The 27,796-nt window shown below is 34.4% G+C and overlaps 1 protein-coding gene across 1 annotated transcript; it reads right to left on the bottom strand.

Annotated features, from left to right (window-relative positions):
- Positions 1 to 186: 186 nt before the first annotated feature.
- Positions 187 to 27,791, bottom strand: LOC137922750 (histone-lysine N-methyltransferase eggless-like). The gene is made up of 33 exons (XM_068765800.1): positions 26,462 to 27,791; positions 25,720 to 25,967; positions 25,421 to 25,483; positions 24,749 to 24,917; positions 23,557 to 23,670; positions 23,119 to 23,297; positions 22,056 to 22,125; positions 21,378 to 21,568; positions 19,069 to 19,223; positions 17,977 to 18,092; positions 17,014 to 17,153; positions 16,226 to 16,267; positions 15,586 to 15,693; positions 14,290 to 14,334; positions 13,065 to 13,238; positions 12,383 to 12,506; positions 11,930 to 12,017; positions 11,139 to 11,338; positions 10,193 to 10,374; positions 9,488 to 9,574; positions 8,986 to 9,099; positions 8,523 to 8,668; positions 7,622 to 7,817; positions 6,594 to 6,761; positions 6,113 to 6,246; positions 5,105 to 5,168; positions 4,918 to 5,031; positions 4,013 to 4,129; positions 3,232 to 3,362; positions 2,820 to 3,022; positions 2,249 to 2,315; positions 1,254 to 1,338; positions 187 to 521 (listed from the first exon to the last, which is right to left on the bottom strand). Exons 1-33 carry the CDS (start codon positions 27,696 to 27,698, stop codon positions 315 to 317), a joined length of 5,478 nt encoding a protein of 1,825 aa, XP_068621901.1. The 5' UTR covers positions 27,699 to 27,791; the 3' UTR covers positions 187 to 314.
- Positions 27,792 to 27,796: the final 5 nt, after the last annotated feature.

The following is a 27,796-nucleotide window of genomic DNA, read 5'->3' as shown; positions in this document are numbered from 1 at the left end:
TTATGTTGTACCTATAAAGATGACTTGTCTTACAACGTATCTTAACACTAGACAATATTGTAAGAAACCAACTGTTACAGTTTGGTGAGCAACTTAATACATTAAGGTAAAATCACATATTTCCGCGGCATGCAAAATCAGCATTAATTACCGACGTACAAAAACATCATGTCCTAAACATAATTTAGAGCATTTCAGACTGTTTCGTAATATGTAACAATTAATTAGGCTAAATATTATAATGTATGGACATTTCTAGTAATCGTAGATACGAAGGTCTAGTAGACAACGATGGGCGACGAAGGTTTTGATGTTCAAAGAAGGCGTCCACGGCAGTTGACGGCACCGCAGTAGCAATAGAGCACCTTTCCGGGAACGGAACCAACGTCGTAGTTGTAGTTCCAAGTGAGTTCAGTTCCCGCGCGAATATGCGACAGCGCGAAAAACGCCACCCACGGGAACCGCGGGTCGTGCGTGTCCACGAACACGTTTTGTACGAACACGTTCGGGCAGCACGAGTGCTGAAAATATATACACACACACACGTCAAATACGACATACGTAAAAAGTTGAGCGCCACGACAACCATCAATGGATGACACTAAACTTCCCGTTTAGGCCGCGTCAACCATCGCTGGCTCACAACGTGTAACACAAGAACTATAAAATTTACACTATTTTGCGAAATTACAGAAAATTTACTTCAAATTTTCTTAATTCGGTATCATTTCAGGATTAATTGGATACATTGAAACATGGGCAAATATAAAAATGGTTCTCCTTCACAAGTATCACAAAATGTTACAATACGCCTTTTTCCTTCCATCTTCTAAATGTCTTCATCATCATCTTCTCTTCTTATATATATGTCATAACATAATTTACAGTACTTTCGAACTTCAGAGACTTTTCCTGATTTTATTTGAAATTTAATATAATAATGTAATTTAATTCTGTTCGGTGCAATGTTATTACATAGAATGTAACATTTTGACGTTCAGGCCTAAAGAAAATTTCTGACTGCACAGGGTCAAGAACTGCAATGAACTAGTAAAAGGAATACTGATCACGAATCCATTTGGATAAAATCTTATCTAGCCTTGCAGTACCAGCTTCTAAGTGGCGCGCGTGGCCTGTCGGGGACCCCCTTAGAAATCAAGGTGGCGCTCAATGTGTTATATATTAAATTAGTAGAAATAGAATACATACTAATTTCTTTAAGCTATGTTATGTAACATTTGCTAGTAACTTACATTGAGATAACGACCGATGTTGCCTTGGACCTTTGCATCCATGATGTAGCACGCCTCGTCCTTGCCGAAATACGAACGAACCGATCTGAAACACCCGATGAATTTTAACAAACCGCACGCACATTACACGTTTGATAGTATCTTTGTACGAGATTTTCGCGTATGTACTAACTCATCACGGTATTTCTGAAACCATAATGGTTAAATACTTGAAAATTGAAAGTAATATTCTTTTCATCAAGTTGAGGTCAGCTAATATTATTATTTGATTATTGAACAAATTTTACTTAATTTTGTTCGCAAAGGAGTTGCGGGGGAGGACACGTTTGAGGGACATCTAGTTTCGTGTGTGGCGTGCACACAACACTAGCATCACCGTCCTCGCACTATAACCAACTGGCGGAGGGTGAACGAGGGTCATGCACGGGCGCGGAGGGCGCGCCAACAGAAGCTACTGCCAGATGACCGGCGCACGCGCACACGCGACCAGACACCGATACACACCGGACGCGTGCCACTCACTGATTCATTTCCACGCGCTTTCTATCACAACTACCCCGAGCCGCTAATTGTACGGCACGCAAATAATATCCCATCAAGCTTTGTCGAGTGTTTCATTTCTACACTCCTCGAATAGGGATTATTATTGAGGGTATAGTAAAGATGTAAATCGCTGTAACCTCCGAAGGATTGTCTTCAAGTTTAATGAGTTCACATGTAAGATACTATAACACGGACACTACTTAAAAAAATTAAGTTAAAGATTAATTGATTATTGGAGCTACAATTTAAATTCACATGTAATAAGTACATGTAATAATCTACAATTCATTCATATATATATCTATATTTAAATAATGATATTACGTGATTAATTACATATACATATATATATACATATACATGTATATATATACATATATATATAAGAAATATATATATATAAGAAAATGAATTGTGGAATCTAGAATTTAAAGAATATTTTAAAATCTTACCTATATTTTGAGACTAATTGTTTTGCATCCATTCCCGCTTGTGCCGTAAACCGTGATGGCTCCCTCACTAGACGAAAAATATAAACAACATTTAAAATTTACATATAAATTAACAAATAATATCAAAGAATCGATGCCATGAGGCTGTTTTGTTGAAACAATTCTCTAAACATTGCAACAATACAAATGCAGTTACTATATAAAATACTTATTAAACTCTATGAAATCTAATTCCATTGTTATTGGTTGGTAAATCAAAAGAGTTTACAAGTGACGTATAAACAAGCGTCATGTTTAAAGTCCAAACTTGAATTTAAGTACTATTATATATTGAATATTTTTTTACAGGATGAAGTAGGAAGAGTATTTTAAAAATTACGTTTGCTACTTATTAAAATTAATTATTCCTTACTATCAGTCCCTGCTAACTTGTATTGAATATACACAATTATACATTTACCCCTTTAAGATTTTACTACCTCTTTCCAATGACGTCATATATAACACAGACAACTCTATTTCTATACCAGCTCGATTTTTCTATAATTTAATAGATAAAACTACCACAAACCTTCTTCATCATCACTTATAGTTATGCAATCTTCCTCAGCATTTTCTTTTTCTCCCTCTTTTTCTTCTTGTTTCCCTACTTGTTTTTCTTCTTGCTTCTCAGGTTTCTCGTCTTCTTTCTTTTCCTCTTTCTTTTCTTCTTCCATTTCATTTTCATCGTTTTGTTTCTCTTTTTTGCGTTTTTGTCGTGTACGCAATCGTTTACTTTTAACAAAAATCAGAATAGATTATTAATAAACTTGAAACAAACATTTCTTGGCTAAAATTGACATGTTTAGATTACGGTAATTAACAAATATAAGTTGTGATAACAGGTTTGAAATTTACAGTTAGCTTTTAAGTAAATAGGTAAGAAAAAACTCTCTTGTACACGAACAAGTGAAGGTGATGACAGGTGTTTGACATTCACTTACTTAAACTCCATAGGGCCGACTTCGACGTAACCGGGCTGGAAGTCATCATCTCTTTCGTCTTTCGACAGTCTAATTTCCTCCTCCTCCGATGATGACTCTTCATCCTCCGAGAAATCTTTTGTTGAGCTTCTCTACAATAAGAAGTTATGAAGCTTAATTTAATGAAAATACAACTATATTATATTTTGACGAATTCATCTGGTGCTGATTGATGGAAAAGTTTTAATACTCCAAATAATTTTATCAAAGGTCAAGTCTTCTAACATATGTCCCACGTTTTGTATTGAACGATTCGCGGGTATCGGCAAGTTTCGCAGGTTTATTAAATTCGTTATAGAAAGCATGTGGCAACTATAGCTAAATAGCGAGTCTGTAAAAAAACTTAGATCCTTAAAGACCTTAAAAGCTATTTCAAAGCTTTATAAGCGTAGATGGCTTCGCAACATGGTGCGGACAGAACATAGCGAAACCTACTTTTCGACTACATCAGAACTGATCTCTGGCCGTCATCTTGTCTTGATCTTATGATTGATGGTTAGTTTTAGGAATGCTCTAAGCGCCATGATAATTTGAAATCATTAAAATTCTTAAAGATCCCTATTAATTAACCTAATATATAACCTAATAATTTTAAATGTGCTTAATACATTTTTTATGTATAAACTATTACAAGGCAATAAATATAAAAAATACAATAGAAAAAAAATATGACTAAACTAAGTAAGATATATCTATGATAATAAGTGAGGGTTGTGTGTAAATATCTGCCTGTGTAACCTACCCTTGAAGGCTCCTTCAGGGACTCTGGAATATCCTCTTCGTAGCCCTCTTTCATCTGCTCCACAACTTCAATGTAATCCAGTTCCGCGAGATACTCGTCGCCTTCATTGAGTCCGTCCTGCAACGATTAATTATTCACATATTATTTTATTTCATACATATGTGGATTTCAAATATAAATGATGTTATCAAAAATTAATTAATTATTGTTTTTTAATCGTAATGTATAGTTAAATTCGATTTGATACATCTTAGTTTTAAAATACAAAATAATAAAAAAAGATCATTTCAATAGTAGAATGTCCATCGCTTGGATGGCCTGCATCTAGCATCTAACATCTCCTGACGACCATAACCAGGTCGTCTGTCCTCCCCAACAACTGTCTTCGTAACTAGATGGACTAACGAAAAGGTCGAAAGGAAGTCGTTGGAAGCAGGTAGTGCAAAAACGATCATAATCGTGATCTTTGGGGACACCCGTGCCTTACAGTGAGCATCTATCGCCTAATATGTAATGATGAAGGCTTCATAGAGTAATTAGGATAGCAGGCAAGACCCTCGATTGAGAAATTTGACCTGGACTAATCGGTTAATATTATCGGTTTATACGGACATTCCTATATAAAGGTAACAGCTTTTAATTATATGGATGAAATGTATATATGTTTGTGTATATATGTATAGTAATGTATGTATTTGTATGTGTACACCCTAAACTGCCCTCTCCTTATGTCTCTTATCTCCTTCCAAAGCTTGTCTGGTAGAGATTGCTTCAAGAGATAACACCACCTCTTGTGTTTCTATATTAAGTTATTATCTATGTCACTTTGAAATATTTACTCTTCTTTTTTTATATACAGTTTTGGTGAACAATAAAATGTAAAGAAATAAATAAATAATGCTTACCAAATTGGCCGTAGCGTCGGTAAGTAAATTTCCCGCGTAAACACAAAGGAAGGCACCTTTTGGCACGTCGTTGAGAGCTCTTATACCCCATCCACGGTTCAGGGTTTTAAACACCTGGGTAACGTTAATAAGTTATAACATATACATTACAGGGTAATAAATAAAAATTAAAACAATTGCAACTTACTTGTAGTTTTAATTGTAGAGGATGCTGTGCAACGCGGTTCAAACATGTACTTTTACATTTGCATCTGTAATAAAAAGATGACTGATTTTTTTTTATGTTTATATAATACATACATTGACTTACACCCAAAACAATAATTGTTATATATTAACTCTTTTGTTGCCAAATGTGGACGAATTTACTAAAAATTCCTGTGTAATATATTCCATTCTCTGCAATGTAACAAGTTTATCCAGCAAAAAGTACTATTACAAAAAAATCTATTTAGGCGTAAAGGATTTAAGTCAGTATAAAGCTTGACGCACGTACACACAGACACACTCTTATTTGTACGCACACTCACGCTCTATCTCACACATGCATACACACACAAACAAACAATTTTATATATAAAATAGTCCTTTTATTGTTTTCTGCTTTAAATTACTTTCTTGTTCATCGTCATTTCAGCCTTAAAACGTTATTATCCGACCAAAACATATAGCGCACCCATTCCCCACTCCCTGTAAATTTACAATAGAAAAAGTATGATGGGTACTTGTTCTTATTGTTCTTAGATTTTTAAACTTTACTTACAATTTAACTTTTATATATATCTACAAATACACCCTATTATTATTAACAGCCATATAGTATAAAATTGTTAGAAGTGTCTTAGTTAGTAAAATTAGTTGGAAATCTCTTCTTGGGTTTCAATAGCCTAGGAAGTCATCGTTTCTACTCTTCTTTTTATTTAGCTTATATAGCAATTAGATATTTACTATGTCCATCTGAGTATTTAATGATCGTTTATTTTAATTTATTTAAAATCCAACGGTGTTTACATCAGACATAAATGATTAAACATATAGTAAAAAGCGAAAGATTTATACGTTTTGAAAGGAAATAAGAATAATGCGCAGATAAGATTAATAAACTAATAGTCTATGACAAAACAAATAAAAATTATATTGTATCTTTATACGTAAAGCTATGCCCCGTTTGAAAATAAAAAAATCATGATCATACCTGGAATTACACTCATATATCCCAGATGGCAACGGCTCCGGCAGCCGCCTGTACACGTAGCCCACGTCGCCTTCTAAGCCAATCGTTCGAGCTCCCTCTAAGGTCATTTTCCAGCAAGCACATTTGCTCTTGTCCTGTAAATACAAATAAAAATATAAAATAGCTTTTATTACTGTTTTTTATATAAAAAGCCAGATTATATTATATTTCTTAATAATAGGATACTATAAATATCGGCAAACTGGCATCGTTATAGCTTATCTTCCGACAAAGGCCTTGTCTAAAGGATTTCATTCATTGCTATGTTCATCCATGTTGGGCTTGCTTCTTGTCATTCTTCCATTTCTTATTCTATCTACCTCTACTTCTTTTGCTATGCCGTAGATATCACTCTGTTAATATTCTTGTTCATTTCTTCTTCTCTCTCCTGTGTGTATGTTAAAAAATGTATGTGCGTGTATGTGTGTGTGTGTGCTTATACCGCGCAGTCGTCGTCACAGTCGCAGCCGCACAGGAACTCGGGGTCGAGGTTGAGAGGCACGCCGGCGGTGGGCGTGCGCTCCGTGTTGTACGAGCAGAACTCCGGCAACGACTCGTCGTAATAGTTCACGCACGGCACCGGCACGTTTTCTTTGCCGTGCGACAGGTCCTGCGTGGGACAATTCAAATTATTAACGCCATACATTAGTGACGAAGCTGTTTACATAAACAAAAATTTAGTAACGCTTTGGTGGTCAAATAGGTTCGGTTCGGGTTCACAATATATATTATAAATAATTAAAAGAAATAAATGAAACAAAAGCAATAAATAAAACAAGTCGGGTATGTAATTCGACAAATAGGAGGTAATCAATACAAAAAATATGAAACAAACAAAATACGGAGACATAAATAAAACAGAATCAATGTTAATCTATTCAAAATTGTGTCAGTGATAACCTGTGATAATCTGTGTTAAATAAGTATAAGAGATTAGAATACAAAATAGAAAAGCAAACAATAAAGTTAAAAGCGAAAAAATGTAATATTTGAGGAACGAGGTTAAGGAAGAGAGGCGATGCATGAAAGGAAGTATGTAAAGGATTGCCAGAGAATTACAGAAAGAAAGAAGAGGAAAGTTAGATAATGTGACAAATAAAAGAAGAGTAAAGAAATAAAAAAAAAGTATGTGAAGAGAATTATTAAAAAAAATGTAAATGCCTTGTCCCAAAATCAGAGAGGGGAGTACGAGAGGTCTCCAATAAGAGAGGCCATTAAAAAGTCTCTCAATTATCAAGAAATATTTAAAAAAAAATCTTAAAAATTCTATGAGTAAAGAATTTTTGAAGGAACAATAAAGCATCGCAATGATATTGTGAAATCGATTACAAAAAAATTAAATTGTTTGCCCCTTGCAAGCTTTTTTGTCATTATACGTAAGCACGGTATGATTTTAGTTTTTATTATGACTTATTCATATGGTCAGTGTTAATGGTTTAAAAATACAAAATAATTCGAAGTAAGGGATACCTTTTTGCCGACGAGACACTTGTTGAGCACGAACTCCGCCAGGCAATGAGTCGAGGGTCCGTAGTCGAACAAGTCGACGGGCATGTCGGACTTGATCGTGCGTAAGTAGCGATGCAACTCGGCCATATTTCGCAGCCGGCGTCCGCAAGGCGCCCGGTATAACACTTCTTTGTGTCCTTTGAAACGAACTATTTGCCTAATGAAAGTAGATTGCTTTTATAAATCTTTGAAGTACACGAAGGTAATTCTAAGGATTGTTGTATCTAAAAGTAAATAACTTTATGTAACCAACAGCTATTGTCAATTTTAACTGGTTCTATAGAGACAAGGTGATCAAATTTCGAATTTTCAACCGTCATTCTGGCAATATTAGCTAAGCCCTCGATCCGCCTGGATTAAATTGGTTGAAATTTATACTTTATAGTATTGTACTGTATATTTGTAGGGATTTCGGTTAAATATATGGCAACACTTTTAGAAATTGATCAAGATGGCGACCTATGATAAGTGGTATTGAATGTCCGGCGGGCTCACGTGGGATCTTCTGACACGCTTTGGGAAACATAATTATTATATGTCAAATAATTATTATTAGCTAAATTGTAATTATTAATAATAATGTACAAGTGTTCGTCGTCCATTAACCAATGTATTATTTGCGCGCATGGAGACGGAGAGAGCTACGTAGTAGTAGTAAATTGTGCCGAAAAGCCTACACATTTACAATATCTAGTGAGGTGTTTACAAAAAAAAATGATCGAAAAAAAAAGAGTCAGACAGTCAGTAAAATTTTTAAATGACTTAAATGTTACGAATTATAATAGCTTATGCGTCATATAAAAACTGTATTTTTTTTAAATTCTATAAAGGCATATTGTCAAGCTGTGAATAATTATGTTACCTTTCCCAACCACTGAGCAGCGGTTTGGCCAACGGATTGTACGTCCTCAGCTCTTTGAGCGCCAACACGTCGGTGCGCCTGCACTTGGGTCCGCACTGATGCGGTACCATCTTGTACGGGCGAATTGCATTCTTCGGCGTATAGTACTAACAAAATAACTCGTGATTAATAATGTAACAGCTAAAATTATATTTTTGGTTTTTGTCGACCTACAACAATCGCCCAATTTGTTGTCAAGCACAAAACTCTTGAACAGCTAACACAATTTCGTAATTTTTTCATATCTTTTTAAAGGGACGTAAGTTTCTTATAGAGAACATATAAAAAAATGAAAAAGAGACATTCTTTTTTTCCCATACAAACTTTAGACACGATGTCTCTGGAGCATTAACAGAATATTAAATATTTATATACATTTATATTATTATTAGTTACAGTTTTATAAGTTAGCGTTTACACTTACCACAACTCTACTGGTGACATTGTCCAAATTCCCTGCGGCAGCCGGCGGGGCTGGAGGCGGTATTTGACTGGATGCTGTTGATTTCTTCGCTACCGCACGCTGTTGTCGCATTTCCTGTAAACAGTTTTACTGTTGATTCCAATAAACACAAACATGTATCATTAGGATGGAAAAACGTAGTGTCTAAATAATTTAATACACCGAAAAATTGTTTCACCTAAATTACTTCGATCAATAAAAATAAATATATTATATAAGTAACATTCGAAAACGCTAAAGTGCCAAAAAAAATTATTTCACACTCGCCTATAAATGTAAAAACAAATGAGAAATAAATTAAAGCGTAGATAATTGTAGGTAGGTAATAGTGAATTATATATATAAGTATTTATGTTAAGTGCTATAGAAGAAAAAATACAATGCAGGTTGTATTAATATAATCTGAATGATAATACTTGCTAAAATAATACGTAAATTACAACGTATATAAAATAAAACTCACTTCGTTCTGTTGAGGCGTCTGACCGGTCGGAGACTTAGACGGCTGAGGTTCGTCGTAGCGGGTGTACTCCACGTACGGCATGTTCGTCTAAACATGAATTATAAATAATTATTATTGCATCCATATTATTTTGTTTACTCACGGTTACTATATGCATGTATTTCAGGTGTTAAAACTACCAAACGCACTTAAATTATTAATTACTGGTTACAATGTAAGGATGCATTTATATGAATACAAAATTTCCTGTATAGCGACTCGGAGGGAAATATTTTTCGGATGGCTAGGGCAAGGACATCGAAAAACTTATACTTAAATTATAAATTTTATCTCCGCAACACTCTGTATACCAGTTAGTATAAAATGCCTATAACGCAGTGAGACCTCCATTGCATAATGTGTTAAAAAGGTAAATATATTATTTAATTTACGTAAAATTTTTATTACTATACTTATGTTTATTTTTCTTGTCTTTTCCCTCGTTATAAATACAATTGAAAATTTATGTATCAACTAACATTTTTTTAGACTTTTCTAAACTAGCCGTATAGACGCATCATTACTTTTTGTAACAATTTTTGACGCTCTTCTAATCCCGAACCTTAATAGTCTGTCCTTTTCTCTCGCTTAGATATTTTGGTTTGAATTAATTTATGTTTAATATATATACAGATGTTTCATATAGGATCTTAAATATATACATACCCGATGTTGTGGACCAGAGCGAGGCATGGGTCTAGCTCGCTGACGCTCAGCAGCCTGGAACTCCAGATACAGGGGCCCGAGACGAGTGGAGCCACGGTAAATCCACTCTAGCCTGTCGCCTGCTAGATTTATCAGCGCGAGTGACGCGTCCACCCCCATCACACGAGAGTTCCACCATTTGCCTACACATTGTATGATATAATACAAATTAGGAAATTTTAAATTAACAAACCTAAATACGTAATTGTTTTATCGTCTCAAATATGAAATACAAAATATGTCACAAAAACATAATTGTTTGTCAGTATCACTTCCGTCCAACTGTTTGGTTATCGAATTTAAGCTACAGTCGATTCTGCTTAAGTATGTTACTTTTTTAAGGGACGGTCCTTACACGCGTTTATTTGTTTTAATTGAACGCGTGACAGCCAGAGACATTTAAATATTTCTCGTGACTTAAATTTCTTTTAACACTTTTAGCGATTTATTATTTTTTTATATACAGATTATTCTAATATTAATACGCGAATCTTTTTGGAAAGTTTATTGCGTGCTATATTACGTCATCTGTGCCTGCTTTCGGAGGTGTGTATTGTCTCGGCTACTGCGGTATCGAGTGTGGTTCATACTTTTCCACTGATCAAGTTTTTCCAAGTTACTACTATTGTTCTTGGCTTTGTGACCGAAAAACTAATGGAAAGACAAATCAGTGGACCCTTCCGAGTTGCATCAGCGTTGGTTCTAAAAGTTCCGAGGACTATTCGTAGAACTATTTAAAAAAATAGCAAAACGGTCTAGTACATTAACAAGCCTTACTTACAGAATTCTGTTTTTATTGTAATTAAAGATTACTTAACACCCTACGTTCTATAAAGGCCCATACGCACAGATTAAGAAACACTGATATAAATTAGTTTGGTTTTATTATATATTATTTGATACATACCGTTCCACTCCGTCTTGACGGTTTGCTTGGGATGAAGACGCACCATGGGCCGCTCGGGATATGACAACAAGTACTGACGCACGAAGTCCCGCGAGTTGGGATGCACCTCTTCCCAAACCAAAGGCGAGCATTCGCAGACCAGACGTGTGTTTGAATGCCGTGCGTATTTCGCGTGCCCGTCGTCGAAAAATACTAGATATCTGAAATAATTTTAATGAATATAATATTTTTTTGAAAATTGTTAGATGACACTGCAAACAAATTTAAGCTAATGATTAAGGCAGAAGCACCAAGGTCACCCATGTAGCTTGAAGAATTGTTCGTATGAAGTGACAGCGTCATTTTGAAATGATTATCCAGCTTTTGTTTAATTTGTTTGTAAGTCGATCACACAAACAATATAGATAGCACATAATAAAAATTAAGCTAGGTTTACAACTTTTTAGAAATGAATACTACATCCAATAAAAATAAAATAAGACGTTATCCACACCAATTATTTGAAAGAATAATATGGATAGAAGTAATTATTGCTAGCTCCATAATTAGATACATTTTAACATTAAATATATCTCTTTTTTAATGCTTCAAGGTTATAAGATATACACATACGCCATGTTTGCGAGTAGTGATCATAATTAGTTGTTCTTGACAAGTTGAAAGTTACTATTATACATTTAGTTGCAAATCACGGTTCTCGAATACGTAAACAAGTAATTTTAAAAAAAAAAAGAGTTTTTAAGTTAAAAAAGAGATATTAAAGACAATAAAGTAATGTCATGGAAACATACCTGTAATTATTTACCGGGTTCGGAACCTCCGCCACGACGCCAGAATAGAATGTCTCACGTTTTTCAGATGTTGCAATTATTCTGGTTCCTAAAATTATTACAATAAGTGTATTAATAATAAATTAAAACAAATGAATATTCTCTTATAAGTTTATATAAATAGCATTAAAAGTTGTAGAAGCCTTGCAATGTATGTGAAGTTTGAATATTGATAAAAAAGTATATTATTAATTCTCTTTGTTAGACAACTCTCTCCCTCTTACTTTAAATCTAGATTTCTTCTTTTACATGACTCGCATGATAAGTTCCTCAGATCATAAGAGAACTTGAAATTGAAATGCCTATATACACATCATCATATTTATGCAGAAATATTACAGTTGTCGCTGACAGAAAGATACCACACAAAAGCAAAAGAATAAATATAGGTATGTTCATGATTCAGGAACTTACCTATAGTGAGCCTAACGTCCGCTGGCTCTGAAAATGCGAGACAGCGCGCCGGTAGGAGCTTGAACGGATTCTTGTTAACCTTGTGCTCGAATCTAACGAGGCACATCGTGAAAGGTGACGATGACTGCAAAATGAAATAGTCTCTTTTTATAAGACCATGGAGTACTACGAAAAAATAGTTATTTACATAAAACTTAATCAGATGTTTCTAAGCAGAAATTGTTTTTTTAATTATTTATTCATTAAACATTAGACAGATTATAATGACATACATCAAGCATGTACAATATAAATTCATCATCATTACGACCGGTTGGAACCGATCTGCAGTATTTCTTTCGTCTGTCGACTTCGTAAATAAACGCCCCACGCTGCGTTAGCCAAACCGTGGTTTCTACTCCTGAACTTAAAAGCTCTAGCGGCTATCAGCTTGTTATGTGATCTGCCCAATGCCTTTACAACTTACCAGTCCACTGGGCTATGTTACTTCCGTTCGTCTATGGATCTCCTCATTCCCGATTCGATCTCATAGAAAAAATCAGCAAAAAGTTGTCATCATAAGACAGTAACCATATCCCAATGAACCAAGTTCTTGAACTAATTCACCCACGTGATCAATGGAACCAAGCAAAACGTATGGAATATCAGAATTTTTCGCCTTCATGTATTTCGTTACGCTTACCGAATTTTTAGATTGTAGCTCGACGACCTTCGCTTTGAGCCAAATTCCAAAGTTGCTTCTCATTGCGTATACCGTCATACCGATTCGAAGCGGCGGCCGAGACACTTCACCAGGCGGTGGGAGGTCTGCAGGTGCGGACTCCGCTGACAATTTTACCACTGCTACTTCCACATTCTGCCGGTCAATAAAACATACTATTACTCGTAAAGTTGGTGTCGAATACATATACATATATATATATTATCTACTCGGGGCACGTACACGACCTACCCTATACGACATAGTCAAGTCAGGAAGTCACTGGATGGGGGCAACCTAAGACCGGTCATTGCGTTGGTCCTTGCAGTAGGTGTTTAACAACCTTTCATGATAGCGTTTATCCTCAGGAATATTTTTGTACGACATGTAAAGAATACTATAAAAGTCCGCTCTAGAATCAGATTGAACTATCCTGTAATGGCGTACTAGTTATACCCGAAAAAAACCATAAATTCAGTAATTATATTTTAAATTAAGTTGTAGGGGCAACATTACGTTATCATCATTAATAAAATTGTGCATTTATCATAAATAAGGGCGAAGCTCGAATGAATATACACACTTCTACTTCGAACTTCGTATGTCCGACAAAATAAAATATAATATTTAACAGAGTGCAAACAACGTTGGAAAACCTTAAGGTACTGTAAGCGTATTATGCGAAAATCAGACCACTTGAAGTTGATATCCAACCAGAATTCACGTTCAACACGCCGACTACTCGCCGTGACGATTGGTGCTGCAACGTTGTTTTGCAGTGATTTCAAAAATCAAGTTTATACAGAGCCAATCGATTATCAACACCATCGTTTCACCCACATGACGTCCAATGTTAGACATCGGCCTTCCTTGTAAACTCTTCCTCCAATAAGACCGGTTTAACGCGATCTGCATACGATGTCAACCGTCGGCTTTAATCGTCTGTCCGCCTTGTATGTAGATGTCCTATGCTATGCTAACCAGCACGTGGTACCCATTTCAGAACCCTAAGGCCCCAGCGGTCATCTGTTTTGCGAGCTATGTGGCCTGTCATGCACTGTCACTAGGAATGGCGAATTTATTATCTCGGATTCGATGGTAACACGGTGATTTATACACGTTCTAAGCCTCTTTATAAATAAATATATATATACATATACATTTATTATACACATTTATATATTCATTACATTGATTATATACTCACATCGTCGTCAACCACGTCCAATGTGTTCAGTTCAGTCTTCACTTCCTATAAATAAACAATCATTTACTTATTAAGGACTTACAATATGTTTTGTAAGATGTAATAATGAGATGTTAACATTTACAGCTAAACAGACTTTAAGACGGCAGTGCGGTAAAAGATTAACTTTATCCGCTACAATAAAAACTAATGGGCTTATCAGGGAATTGACTTGGGTCCATAAAATTTTACACAACAGCTCAAGGAAGTGGTATCGATGGGCGCTCTTTAAAGTTTCATTATCGGAAAGGTAATATTATCGTCATCATTTCAGCCGTAAAACCTCCACTGCTGGACGTAAGCCTCCTAGATAGATTTCCAATGGTACCAGATAGAAATCTACCCTGTGTGCCAAATATAAGAAACAATTAATTTAAATAGATTCAAAGTATCATATTTTAAAAAATAGGCATAAATTGTGTAAACAGATTTATAAAATTTAATACAGCTTTAAGGACTTTCTACTCATCAGTTAAATATATTTGATCTTTTCTGTATATAAGTTTTGATAATGAATATGTTAGTATCTAAACTATACAATTCACTTTTAAGTTTCTAAATAATTTTCTTGCTTGCTGTAAACAATCTATTGGCCGCAAAAGGGTAAAGCCACGAAAACGAAAACCCTTACGTTAGGTATCTAGTCCAGAGGTTCCCAAAGGTGGAACTTGATGGGAAGCTAGATTGTCGTGATAAAAAAGATAGAAGTTCACAATTCGCAAGGCAGGCATCAATGTAGGCAGATATTTTAAGAAGCTCGGCGACTGTTATTTGTAAATATATGCATATTCTTTATTCAATACGTTTCAAAACTTGCCAAAGGATCGCTGCCATCTGCAACGCTTATTCATATGTGCAAAAGGACGAACCAAGACTTCCGAATGGGATTTTTTAAAGAACATAAGCATGTGGGAAATGTTGATTGGTTCCACAAGGAACAGAATAAAGCATGGGTAGATATCAAAAAAGTAATATTTTGTCACTTTTTTAATCGGACTTCTTTATATTTTAGACAGAATGACAGAAATATTAATCAATTCTCACTTTTTATTCGAAAACTACCAAATTTCCATGGTCAAATGTAATGCCCGCTTTTTTGGTCGAATTTTCGGGATTTTGGTAGAAATGTAGTAGCAGAGAGTCAACTGGAACCGGCAAATTTTTTAGAGGTCTATGAGAAAAAAGAGTCGGAACCTTGATCTAGACGATCCCGTACAAAAAATTATGTTAAAATTAAAATTATAAAACGCAACTAACCTGTTTATACTTGTCTTTCTCCAAGTTATGTGCAGTCACAGCGGCAATCTTTTTGGCCGGCGGTTCACTGTTTGTAGTCGCGCGTCGCTTCGGACGTAATTGCGGTACCTGTATCACAAATTAGTATCAATAAACTTAAAGAGTCAAGAGTCTTATTATGATCTTCAGTAAATATATATACTTTTTCATCAACCAACAACAATAACTACAATAACTTTTGGTATTATTTTTAATAGATCTACGATTTAATTCCTATGAATTTTAAAAAATTCAGCAACAACAGTTTGGCCTCCATATTTTTTATTATATATAAAACCTGATACTCTTTCAATCGCACTTTTGTATGCAGATGTCAACATTTGTAAAGAAACTTATAAATGCTTTATATCTACAACAATCTATTAAAAGCTACTTTTTATAAGGTACGAAAATATCAATTACCTTTCATTTGGTAATTTCGTCAGAGTTATGATCGAAATTATTCCTTACTTTTTAGAAAATTAAACTGACATTTTAGCACATGTAAACGCATCTTTAGGTTGTTATAACTAATTAGGTAAGTAGGGCATTTTTCGGTATAAACTCTTTCCGATAAATAGTAAGTATACAAAGTATATAGAAATAATAAAAATTCGCTCACCTCCGCTTTTTCGTGTATGTACTCCTCGTAGTGACATTGATACTGCAATTTAAAATTTATATTAAACATAAAAGATTCGTTAAGTTTTGAAAGAAAACTTTGTTCAGAAAAGTATAATGGTTAAAAATTTTAATTAATTTCTACTTATTCGTTAGGATCCATGGGAATGAAAATTAAGAAAAGAAATGGGAACTTTTGAGTACTTAAACGGGAGTTAAACTCCCACCAGTTTCAACGATTCCTTGATATTTTAACAGTAGATTGACTTGTCAAACACATTGTGACCATCATAAGTATTCGCAATTAAAACAATTACATTAATAATAAATATTAATTAATATAAATAAATAAAATTTTTGAAAAAAATTTGTCCAGTTTTTTTTGGAACTTTTAACTAAATTATCTGACTTGGAAATGATTTTAACCTCATATAGTTCTGTGCGGTACCGCATTTTCGATTGTCACGTATGTTTTGACGCTTCGCGGACTATTGACAACTATTAAAGTCGAAATAGCTTTTTATATAAGATAATTACGATCATTTATAATCATCAGCTTAAAATTAAGTTTACGTTAGTTCGCATCCGCCTACTGAGAAAATCTAACAAGAAACTCAGTATCGTTTGTATTCATTTTTTCGAGCGAACCTATGGCATGCATGAACATAATTATCTTAAACCAAGAACACTATCTCTAATGTCATACACATTAGAGAAAGTGTTCTGTGTATCTATTGAAATTTACTATCCCGAATAAATACGTTAGAGGTAATCAATAAACAAACTGACCGCACTGGTGTTCGTGTCCAATATTACGATGGCCGGTAACTCTTTGCGCTCTTGTCCAAATGTCGAGTACACTTCGTTGCGCAGCTTGTCGGTTTCCACCTGACACTCGTTTAGCATCTGGTTTATTTCTTTATTTTCCGCTGCGAAAAAAAAATATTAACATTGATAACTTTTGTTTTCCATGTTAAACTATTCATCGTTATTTCAGCCATAATACATTCACTGCTGTACATAGGTTTCTACCACAGATTTCCAATAACACTAACTGGAATAGGTCTACATATTTCTCAACCAGGTTGCCTATCCACCTTGTGGTAGTCTCCACTCTAGAAGCTCAAGGCTCCAACGGACGTTCTGCGCGTCAAGTGGCCCGCGCACTGCCCCTCAACCCGCAAATCGGCTGAGCTATGTAGGTTATTTTCGTCTGTCTACGAATCTCCTCATTCCCTATACAATATAGTCGACAATATCCGAGCTTAGCCTTCTCTATGCTAGCTTAATCAGCGTCAACCTCATAAGGCCCGAAATCGATTTAGTTTAATAAATTAATCGCTGCATCCCAAATTTTTGTCTCTTGTAGTCTTCTATTCCTACTACAAAGTTCATAATCATACTAACAGTATTAAAATTATATTTATATGTGTATATAAATAAATAGAAAGTGTTGTTATGCAAATGGCCCGACTTTTATTAATTTTGCCACCTACTTCACTAGTCTTTTAGAAAACTGACTGATTTTTAGAAATAATCATTGTTAATAACATAAATTCAATACATATATAAGATCAATATGAAAAATATTTATTTATTTTTCTATTTGACTGCGACAGGCTCAGAACTTTGGATAAACAAAATCATAATTCAGTTTTTTAAAACTAAGAAACAAAAATATATGATTAATTATGATTTACATTGGATGACTACCTATACAGTAAGATATTGAACTGAATAAATATTACTTACAATCCAAACGATTCAACTCTTGCTGTAAAACATTTTGAGCGTCGTCGAGTCGGGAATCCATTTTAAACTTCACCCAAGTATCATTGATCATGTCAGCCAGTATTTCTTCAATTATTCTGTAACAAAGTAGCATATAATACATAGCTTAGAAAAAATCAAACCGATAGAATGAAGGTAATATTATCAAAGGATGAAATTGCATATATTGATATGTAATTGTATATAATACACTATTTATTCGTTGGACACATGTAACATAATATGTAGTGTAACTTTCAAAAACTTTCGTAAGCAAAAGAAAGAGATGGTTGTAATGAACGATGAGAAATGTTAAGAAATATGGGTGTGTTTACACATGGTCACTTTTTAAAGATATTACATGTATCCGAGACACCTATGTCGTTCGAGGAATACAATAAGACTGGCACAACCTCAGTGGGTTTTGTGAAACCTAACCGATCTTCGATCATAAATAAACATTTTCTAATCGTACATTATCTAGTTTACGTCACCAGTTCTTAATCTCTTGGAAAACGAATTTCATTATGATTCTGGGTTTCTTTCTGCGTGTTCATGTATATATATATATATATATATATATATATATATATATATATTCGCAGCTTTATTCAGATGGGTTAAAACTGTTTTGTAGTCAGTTTACAATTCTTTAGCTATGTCATAACTATTAATACGCCAATTTTCATCCACTACAAAAATAAGGTCTATTTTATCTATAGCTGGGCGACCAAGAGGGGGGTGGTATAAAAATTACCAATCTAATACAATTTAGCACAATTTGTACTGACACTGCTTTAGCATTGCACAACAAATTGCAACGTTTATGCACAAATGCCTCAATTTTTTTGCTGCTACCATTGCATTTTTTATAATTTAAAAATGTATCGAATTTTTTCATTAGATTGACTTATTTTGACAGAAAACAAATGAAAGATAGCTCGAGACTTGTTTCATTATTTGAATTGTTTCCTTGTTAAAATCATTATAAGTAACAGGATACAAATAATACAGATAGAGATCTTATTACTAATTTTTACATGTATGTAATGTCAAATTAATTAATATAATTACTTAGCGCCATTTGGCCCGATCTTTTCTCTGTTATCTTCTACTGACTCTTCTTCATCTTCAGACTCGGAGTCGGATATCTCTACTAACTCTTGCTTAGTCTTTCCCGTGTCCAGGTCCAAAAGTGGTATATTAGTTTTGATACCTTCAATTAATTCCTGAAACATGCATAACATTAATATGTTATCAATTGATGCTATGACCCTTACAAAGAAGCTAATAGATTTGTGTGTTTTATTGTATCTTAATTCTTGTATCTTTATTGAGGGACTATTTAATGACATTAAGGTTATTTATTCATAGTCATCATGTCAGCCGACAAACACCTATTGCAAGGCTACGACTAGGAATTTACACGGCCTTGACTTTATCATCGGTCATCCTAATAGGGGGCCTATGTGCCCCCATCTATCGGCTCGTGGTCGCTACTTGAGAATCTTTCGATACCAACGGCGGTCGGTAGTACAATAATTATTTGTATATTTAATATATCCTGATTTATCAGCACGATACAAAATATCGATACACTGACAATCGTTACATAAATTCACATGTGTACTTAATTGTTACATCTTCACTTCATCTGTAATTATAGATGGACACGACAACTCCATTGTATCTTAAGAAAAATTCTCTCCAGATGTTTGTACGAAAACAGTTGATCAACAAGCCTTATTCAGGCAACGCGTTATCACATTTATTGTATAACTTTGACATGTGTCAGTCTTTAGACTTCTGCTGCGAGGCGTAGACCTCATCCAAAAATTGCCACTTGATGACCGGCTGGCTCTGCCCATATTCAACGACATCCCGCGATTCTAACTACCTATTGTCGGTGAATATTAGTTCTGTATTATTTTATAAATAATGAATCGGATATCCATTGGGTCTACAGGGTTACATACAAGTAATTGAGACGGTTACATTTTCAAAAATCATGTATCTTCCAACATTTTCATTTTTGTAATAATTTAATTTTTTTTCTGTCTATATAATCTAAATAAACAATATCATTGTGGTTATATAGTATAAATATCGAGTAGTGGTAGCCCAGCGGCAAGAACTTAGCCTTGCTATCGTTCGTAGGTGCTTTATGTATTAGTTATAAAAGATTACCACTATTCCATAGAAATGGAACACGGTGTCCTCTGCGTACCAAAATACCACACAGAGATCACCAACCCGCCTACCAAGCGTGGTGATTATGGTAAATCCCTTCAGAAAACTTTTTTCTGAGCAGCGGCAATCATATAATTAACACACAAAGCGTAAATTATGTAAGATTGTATTCCGGAAATCGAATTCGCGATCTACGGTCGAAAGTCACAGTTCTTACCGTTGTGCTACTTACCTCGATACTCGATAATGAGTTAATCATTTTTAAACTTAAAATAATGTTACGGGGGTTTTAAATACATCTTGATCTAAACATCCTAAATATACAGGGTATCCTGTAATAAATATGATGCCTAATAGTGTGACTAAATACTTTTATTCAGCTGTGCGCTTTTGGTGTCATCTTATGAGAAGGCAATCTTAATAGAAGTATACTAAACGAAGTTAAAAGATTCGTATTTTTAGATATATGTTTTAAGCGCTTGGTGGCCGTAATTCAAGGAATCCAGAATTAACCATACATTACGGAACATCCTACACATATATATGCTCTCCGCATGATTTTTCAAAATGTAATAGGACTACAATCAGGCCATAAATTTACGTTTAGGTACATAATTTCTTTTATATCATAGAACAAGACAATAAGTTTCGATTGTGCCCCGTGTAACATGTGTAAAAATATGAATATATAAATAATGAAATGACTCGAGCTGAGGCATTGAAGGAAATAATCAAAGTTACTTTTCACGTTGTCCGATCATTGCTACGGCTCGCCGATACTGCCGGTGACGCACAGAATGCGTTACAGTACCCGGCGATAAATATTGCACATCGACCTTTGGAAAGAGACAATCGGCTAATTTCGGCTCCGTAGAGCGTTATCTCTTTCCCACACAACCTATGTGACGTTTTGTCAGTCGTGCGATGCTGATTGGCTGACTCGGGACTGTTTACTCCTTTGCGCATATATTTAAATATATTTAGCGTCTCAAAAAATCAATTTTATTATTTAAAGTGATGATATCACACTACACTGCAAAAATTATTTAAACTAAAATCTTTCTAACCTCTGTTATCGCAAACAGCTGTTGCTAAAGGGCTGGGAATACCAACAAAACAACACCACAAAATAGATGAGGTTTTATAAAGATCGTGTTTTTTTAAACGAATATTCAATAAAAATCTGATTGTACCTCATTCCTCTTGGCAACTTTATTGGCACAGTTTTCACAAACAGCCGCCTTCTTGCTTCTATCCCCTTCATAATATTTTAACACCGTAATGTCGGCTTCATAGTACTGAACGTCTGATGGATTGTCACAGGCAAAGTTAACACATTTGACCTCTTGCAGCGTCTCGAAGTCATCTACATCAGCTTCGTCATCTACAATTTTAAAGTTATATTAGTGTAATTAAGTCATATTAATATTTAAATATTTAATTATCACTAATTACCAGAGAATACATATTTTAATGTATATTAATAACAAGCGTGAAGTTTTTTTTTTTAAATAGTATTCTATTTAAACCTCTTGCTATGGCGAATATTTTAAACGCCTGTAATGTATGTACATATCAGATTTTTAATGTAATGAAAGTGTTTGTGAACGTCATGAAGAGATTGCCAGAAGAGCCTAATTTGATAAAAACAAGAGACCATAGGAAGCGACCTGCATCCAGGCTGACGACCTTAACACGGTCCTCTGGCCACATTGCGGGTTCACGTTCTACGCTGTGCTTGCTGATCCATGGTCTGTTCTTTAAACTTGACAATCCGTTGGGCAATATCTCGTCTCTGATTAGATCTCATAGAGAAAGAATAACTTTAGGCAAATATGCATTTGATTGTTCGATTTCTACATATCGCTTACCTTTTGAAAGCATTTCCACCTCATCATCCGAGTCTACATTGAATACTTCTAAACCCACCGCTGATCGTAGCTAAAAAAAAACAATAAACAATACATGTATTATAGCAAAATAGCATTTTCTAGTTGGCATTTACAGCTGCACCAGGTTCGTGGTAGAACGCTGAAAGCGCATAGCCCAGACCACTTTATTATAATTAGGATGGGGTGTTCACTTTGCCTCGGCTCGGACTGTTACATAATCTGTTTTATTGTATTGGGAAGGCCGGTAATTTTTTACATTACTATCACTGATGCCAATTGGCATTTACATCTTCATCAAATGCGCGTATAATTAGGACCGAGTCCTTGTACTGCACCTCACCTCGCACGTGGCGAGACGGTGCGCGTGTAGTATACGTGCGGCGAAACAGGTTGGGCGGATTAGGAGTATTGGCCGCTCCTACTCACTATAAACAGTTTTCAGAAGGCTCGACTCGGGCAGTTATATTTCATATTGCACCCGATGGTATAGACGGTACAAAACTAGGTAATTTTGTCAATGATTACTTACTATTTAAACATTAGAAATGATTCACTCACGGTCTATAATCGCTCGATAATTGCTTATAGGGAAACCTAATTCAAAATATAGTCATCGTCATCAACATTGCAGCTGATTCATTAATAATCATCAATCTAGATCTCCTAGATTTCCAACATTGACAGCGGCTTGCATCCGTCGCCATCCGATGACCTTAACAAGGTTATCTATCAATTGTGAGTGGTCGTACTACGCTGCAATTGTTGGTTCGTTCTCTCCATTTTAGGGCCTCAACGAGGATCAGTTCTCTCTTAACGACCTGGACACTGTTACTTTTATTTACTGATCGGTCCGGGCCATACCATACAGATTACCTCTCCAAATCAGGAGCATAGCATCCAGCTTAACATAAAAGATTTATTGAGCTACTGTTAGCTAGCTAATGAAGTCCAAAGTGAGAGACCACTTTTCAGTGCCGTAAGTAAATCAAAAGTGATGTGAAGAGACGGAATGTGTTATAAAAATAATTTACTTAAACCTTACCTTATCACTGAGTGAAGTGAGCTTATTTGTTTCTTCCGATTCTTTCATAACTAAATCAGTTTCTACACCTATAGCGTCCTCTGACTGTTGTAATGAATTAGTATTGGAAATATCTTCACAGACGATAGGAGTGTCCTCTTCTTGATTAGAAGAAATCTTTTCAGTTTCGTCCGAAATATCTGAAATTTCCAATTGTATGTTTTAACGTAATAATTATCTGTTGTAACACATGCCTGTATGTTGGACTATGGACTATGACGTTAATCCAAATCGTGTACTGAAATAATTGATTTTACAAGTAAATTTACTGTTCCACACACCGGTTGACGGCATATATATTATATAGCAGTGAGCGTTTGTCAGCTGATATGGATGAATAAATAAAACAGTATACAAACTCGTGTTTTATATCTGCTTGCCTGATAATAAATAATATACCTTCTTCCGAAGAGCTTTCCAATAGAACCACATTGTCATCCTTGCCCAAAATTGATTCATTTTCATTTTCAGTTTGTGCATCTGCTTCGTTCGGAATAAAATGGCTTTGGTTTACTGTAAATGTAAGTAGAAATAATTAAATCAGTTAATATTTGTGAAAACAATAAGAGCATTATATATTCTCCATAACTAAACAACTTATTTTGCTTAAGAAATTATGGCGGATGCTTCAATAATTTACTAACAGATAAATAAACAAAAAAACGCTTTTCGGAGTATCAACCTTCAAACAAGCAAAAGTAGTTTGTCATCTGACTCACCCATCCATAATAACCTAAAATAATTGAAGTAATAATGCATTTAAACTTCTGATGTCTTCTAACTAGTTTTGCCTATTTAAATCTGGTTTACAATGCTCCACACATGGAATTTTCAGTTTCCGCAGCTGTGCTCTTTCAACAAAAAGCCGAAAACTCCTTAGCGAGTATTAGCTCTTGCCGCTACACAGTAGTTTCACCAGTTTTGGAGATTTTCACCTCCAAGATTTTAGTTCGATTACGAGACATGCCTTTTGGTGACAAGGTCCAAGAGCCTCTTCTAGGGTACCCTTGCTTGGGCTGTCACTCATTGTTAATACCCGCAGGACTGAATCTCGACTTGATCGGTTGTTATAACCTGGACAACTTTTACTAATAGCAACACCAAAAAAGTTACTTTACATAAATAAACTAATTTAGTCTTGAATAGGTTCTCTCATTGAATTTGGAACTCTCGATAAGAAGCCCTATTATAACTCGCTTCACAAACAGTCCCCATATTTTTTTTCTTCGGTTTATTAGCGAAAACCTTTACATAGAAGACATTTTGCACTTTGGTGAGAAGACATGAATAAGCGATATTTTTATTCACTTAAATTGGCCTAATTGTCATCTTCTGTACTTTAGAGAAGCTCTAAGATCTTCTATGAGATGTACCAGTGCCTCTTAACACTGAGACAAGGCATATCCAAGGTAATAAACTATAAACAAAAGCTAAAGGCTATAAATTATTCTTAAACAGGAAACATGATCCTGATAGAATACCAGTGCAAATGTAAAAAAAGCGAGAGTGTGAGCTTCAACAAGCATAGTATATATGCAAAACGCGCGCCTTGACATGGAGTTGCGTATGTGACCCTGCTAATTTAACTTACTTCGTTCTTCTTCTGTGGGTTGTTCGCTTAACGCAATCTCAGCTTTATCTTCATCTTTATCTATATCAATACTCTCTGTACATATTTCATCCGGTACTTGTTCCACTACTTCATCTGTTGCTTGTTCCATTACTTCTTTTTTTATTTGATCCAATACTTTATCTGGAACCTAGATAAAGGATCTCATATCAGGATTTAATATAATTTTAGAACATTTTACAATTACTTTTTATATAATGAAGAGTGTTTTATGACAAATACACATGTATATATTTTTGTAACATTTACCATTACTTGGCAAGTTTCCAAAAAAAACAGGAGTATTAACTTATTTGTGTTACTTCAACAATTAAATAGTGTAATTTATTATTTTTTAACATTATGATATTAATGGAAACGAAGAACTAGTTTAGTTTTCATAATTACTATCGGTTAAAATGAACCGATAGAAGGTCTTTGCAACATATAGGTTTCCCCCAAAGATCGCCGCGATGAACAGTCTTCCGCTGCTCGACTTGATTTGACTCGATCCAGCGACATCTCGTGACTTTAACTATGACGTCTGTCCAACTAATGGGGGGCCTTTCGGCCATCGCATGTACAAGTGATGTGACTCGATGATTCATAATTTTTTATTCAATTATAAATAAAATAACTTAATACTGTACTTACTGTCTGAGGACATAATTCTTCTTTTGACACTTGGTTTACATCCTGATCAACTGTCATAGATACCTTTTAACAAAAAAACAATATATTATTTTTTTCCTCCGAAAAATCAGTTATAACCATCATAATATTACTAATAAAACACGAAAAAAAACTTGTTTGAATCTTACAAACAAGTCAAATACAAATTTACTTTACCCAATAGTATTAATTAGTGTGTAAAATTTTGAAATTTACTACTTCTGAACTTACTGCTGTTGACCACAATAATCAAATTAGAATGAATGATATAGTATACTTACATCCTCACAATCCATTGGTTCTATACTTTCTTCGGCATCTTTACTACTATCATCTTGTGTTTTGATATCACTTATATGGAATGTACATGATTCATTATCTTGCTCTGTTGTAGCAGTTTCTGTTTTGTCAGTTTCTTTACCTTCTTCAACATTATCAGTTTCTACCTGTCCAGCCTTTACAGTATCAGTTTCAGAGTTTAGAGCATTAGAATCTTCTGAATATTCAGCTCCCATTTGATTGCTACTCTCTAAAACATTACGAAAATTCTTACATAGTCTTATCAATATGTTTGGAATTTATACCAGTTTCAAAAGAAAAATTTAAATACACTTCTTATATAGCTATGTTATCTTCTAACATCATTTTTTTTAAATTTGGAGGAAAATTAGTTGCCAAACTATGACAGCCGTTAGTAATGTTCAACATGCTTTCATCGCTGTTTGTAGATTAAAGTAGTAATAGACTGGACTCTTGACAATTAAATAGAGAAATCCCATTACAAAGAAAAGTTTACCAGCCTGACTAAAGGTGAAGGTACAACATTACTGAAATTGCAGAATTGTCTCATTGATCTAAGCCAAAAGACAAGAATAAACAAAATAAACTGGAGGATACCTACACCCAAAGAGCGATCAAAAACAGAATAAATTTACTATTAATACCTATAACAAAATAATTAGAAATATAATTTTTAAAACTTTTAAATAATTTAATACTGTCTGTATGCTAGTAGATATTTACCCTCATATTGATCATAATCATCATTGTCATCCTCATCATCCTCATCTTCTGGCTCTTCATCATCCTCCAGAACTCTTGTTGATTCAGCCAAGAGACCTAAGCTATCAGACACCTCACCAACTTCATCTGAGTCTCTTCTCATTTCTGTAATCATGCAAGCTTGCGAAGTTGATGGTTGTGGCTCTTCATTGGGATAATTTTTTTTTTCTGAATTTTCATTTTCAGCAATAACATTTGGAGGTGTTATTATAGAAATAATTTCTTTTTGGTCTTTGTCAAGTGGGCCAATATTAGTTCCATGTTTATTTTCGGTTTCAGTCATCTCGTCTTGACATTCCTCAATAGATGATTTAACATTTGTACTTCCCCATTGTAAATCTTCATTAGTTGCTGCTTCTGTTTCATTACCTTGAGATACATTTGTATTTTCATCAGAAATACTATCATTAAGGATCTCAATACCTTCATTATCAGGAGACATTTTTAAATTATCTAATAGGTCAGGTTCATCATCATCCATGAAGTCAATTAATTCTTGCGATGGTATTTCTAACATCATATCAGGTTTCTTCAAACCATGTTGAGTAACAATGCTTTCACAATCAATCACTATACCTTTATCTCCTTCTTTAGAACTATCTGGTGAAGCTTGGTCTGGCTTTCCCTCACTTGTTGTATCATTTTGCTTGCCTTCAATAAATTCACTTTGTGATTTTTCAACTGTAACACTTTTTCTATGTTCTGGTAGATCATTGTTGTGTATGTTTATATCATCATCATCATCATCCCATCTTAACTGAATCTCTTCATCTTGTGTGTCACTACAAACATCTTCATCTGGAAATGTTTTCATAAAGGCCTCATTATCTGATACAGCATCTAAATGTTGTTCAAATGGTTTATCAATGGAGGATATATGGCAACTAATTTGTTCTGTAGGCTCTGATATTAAATCAGACACAACAGAAGGATTTAAAACATTTTTTTCAGTTTGATCACTGGGTATTGCTTTGTTCAAAATTTTATCGTCTATAGAAGGTACATTTGCTGTGTTACAAGAGGTACAATCTTCAGGGATACTCTCAATATTCAGAGCTAGTTTTTCAGAAATATTTTTCGTTGAAGTTGTATCTTCGACTGATGTATTTGAATCCATTTCTTCTTTTCGCTCAGACATATTTATGCTTTCAGTGTGGTCGCCGAACGAATTTTCTTCTAAATTATTTGTAGAATCCATGACTTATTAAAATAAAATACAATTTAAATACATTAAATATACAAAAAACTTATTGTTTACGATGACAAAAACTTATTGAATTATTGTTTACACTATAA

The sequence above is a fragment of the Battus philenor genome, unplaced genomic scaffold (assembly GCF_028537555.1).
Source record: "Battus philenor isolate CCGP_79_NKW_IND1 unplaced genomic scaffold, ilBatPhil1.0.hap1 SCAF_20, whole genome shotgun sequence".
NCBI lineage: Eukaryota > Metazoa > Arthropoda > Insecta > Lepidoptera > Papilionidae > Battus > Battus philenor.
Note: the sequence above shows the minus strand (reverse complement) of the source record. Positions and strands in the feature narration are given on the sequence as shown.

What these genes read in the sequence shown, in the direction of transcription:
- LOC137922750 (XM_068765800.1), bottom strand. Translation starts at nt 27,698, where the DNA reads ATGGATTCTACAAATAATTTAGAAGAAAATTCGTTCGGCGACCACACT. An exon ending in TGGACACGAACACCAGTGCG is followed by an intron (nt 16,268 to 17,013) that starts GTCAGTTTGTTT and finishes TTTAAATTGCAG; the next exon opens with TATCAATGTCACTACGAGGA. An exon ending in GTCGGCCCTATGGAGTTTAA is followed by an intron (nt 3,023 to 3,231) that starts GTAAGTGAATGT and finishes TTTTGTTAAAAG; the next exon opens with TAAACGATTGCGTACACGAC.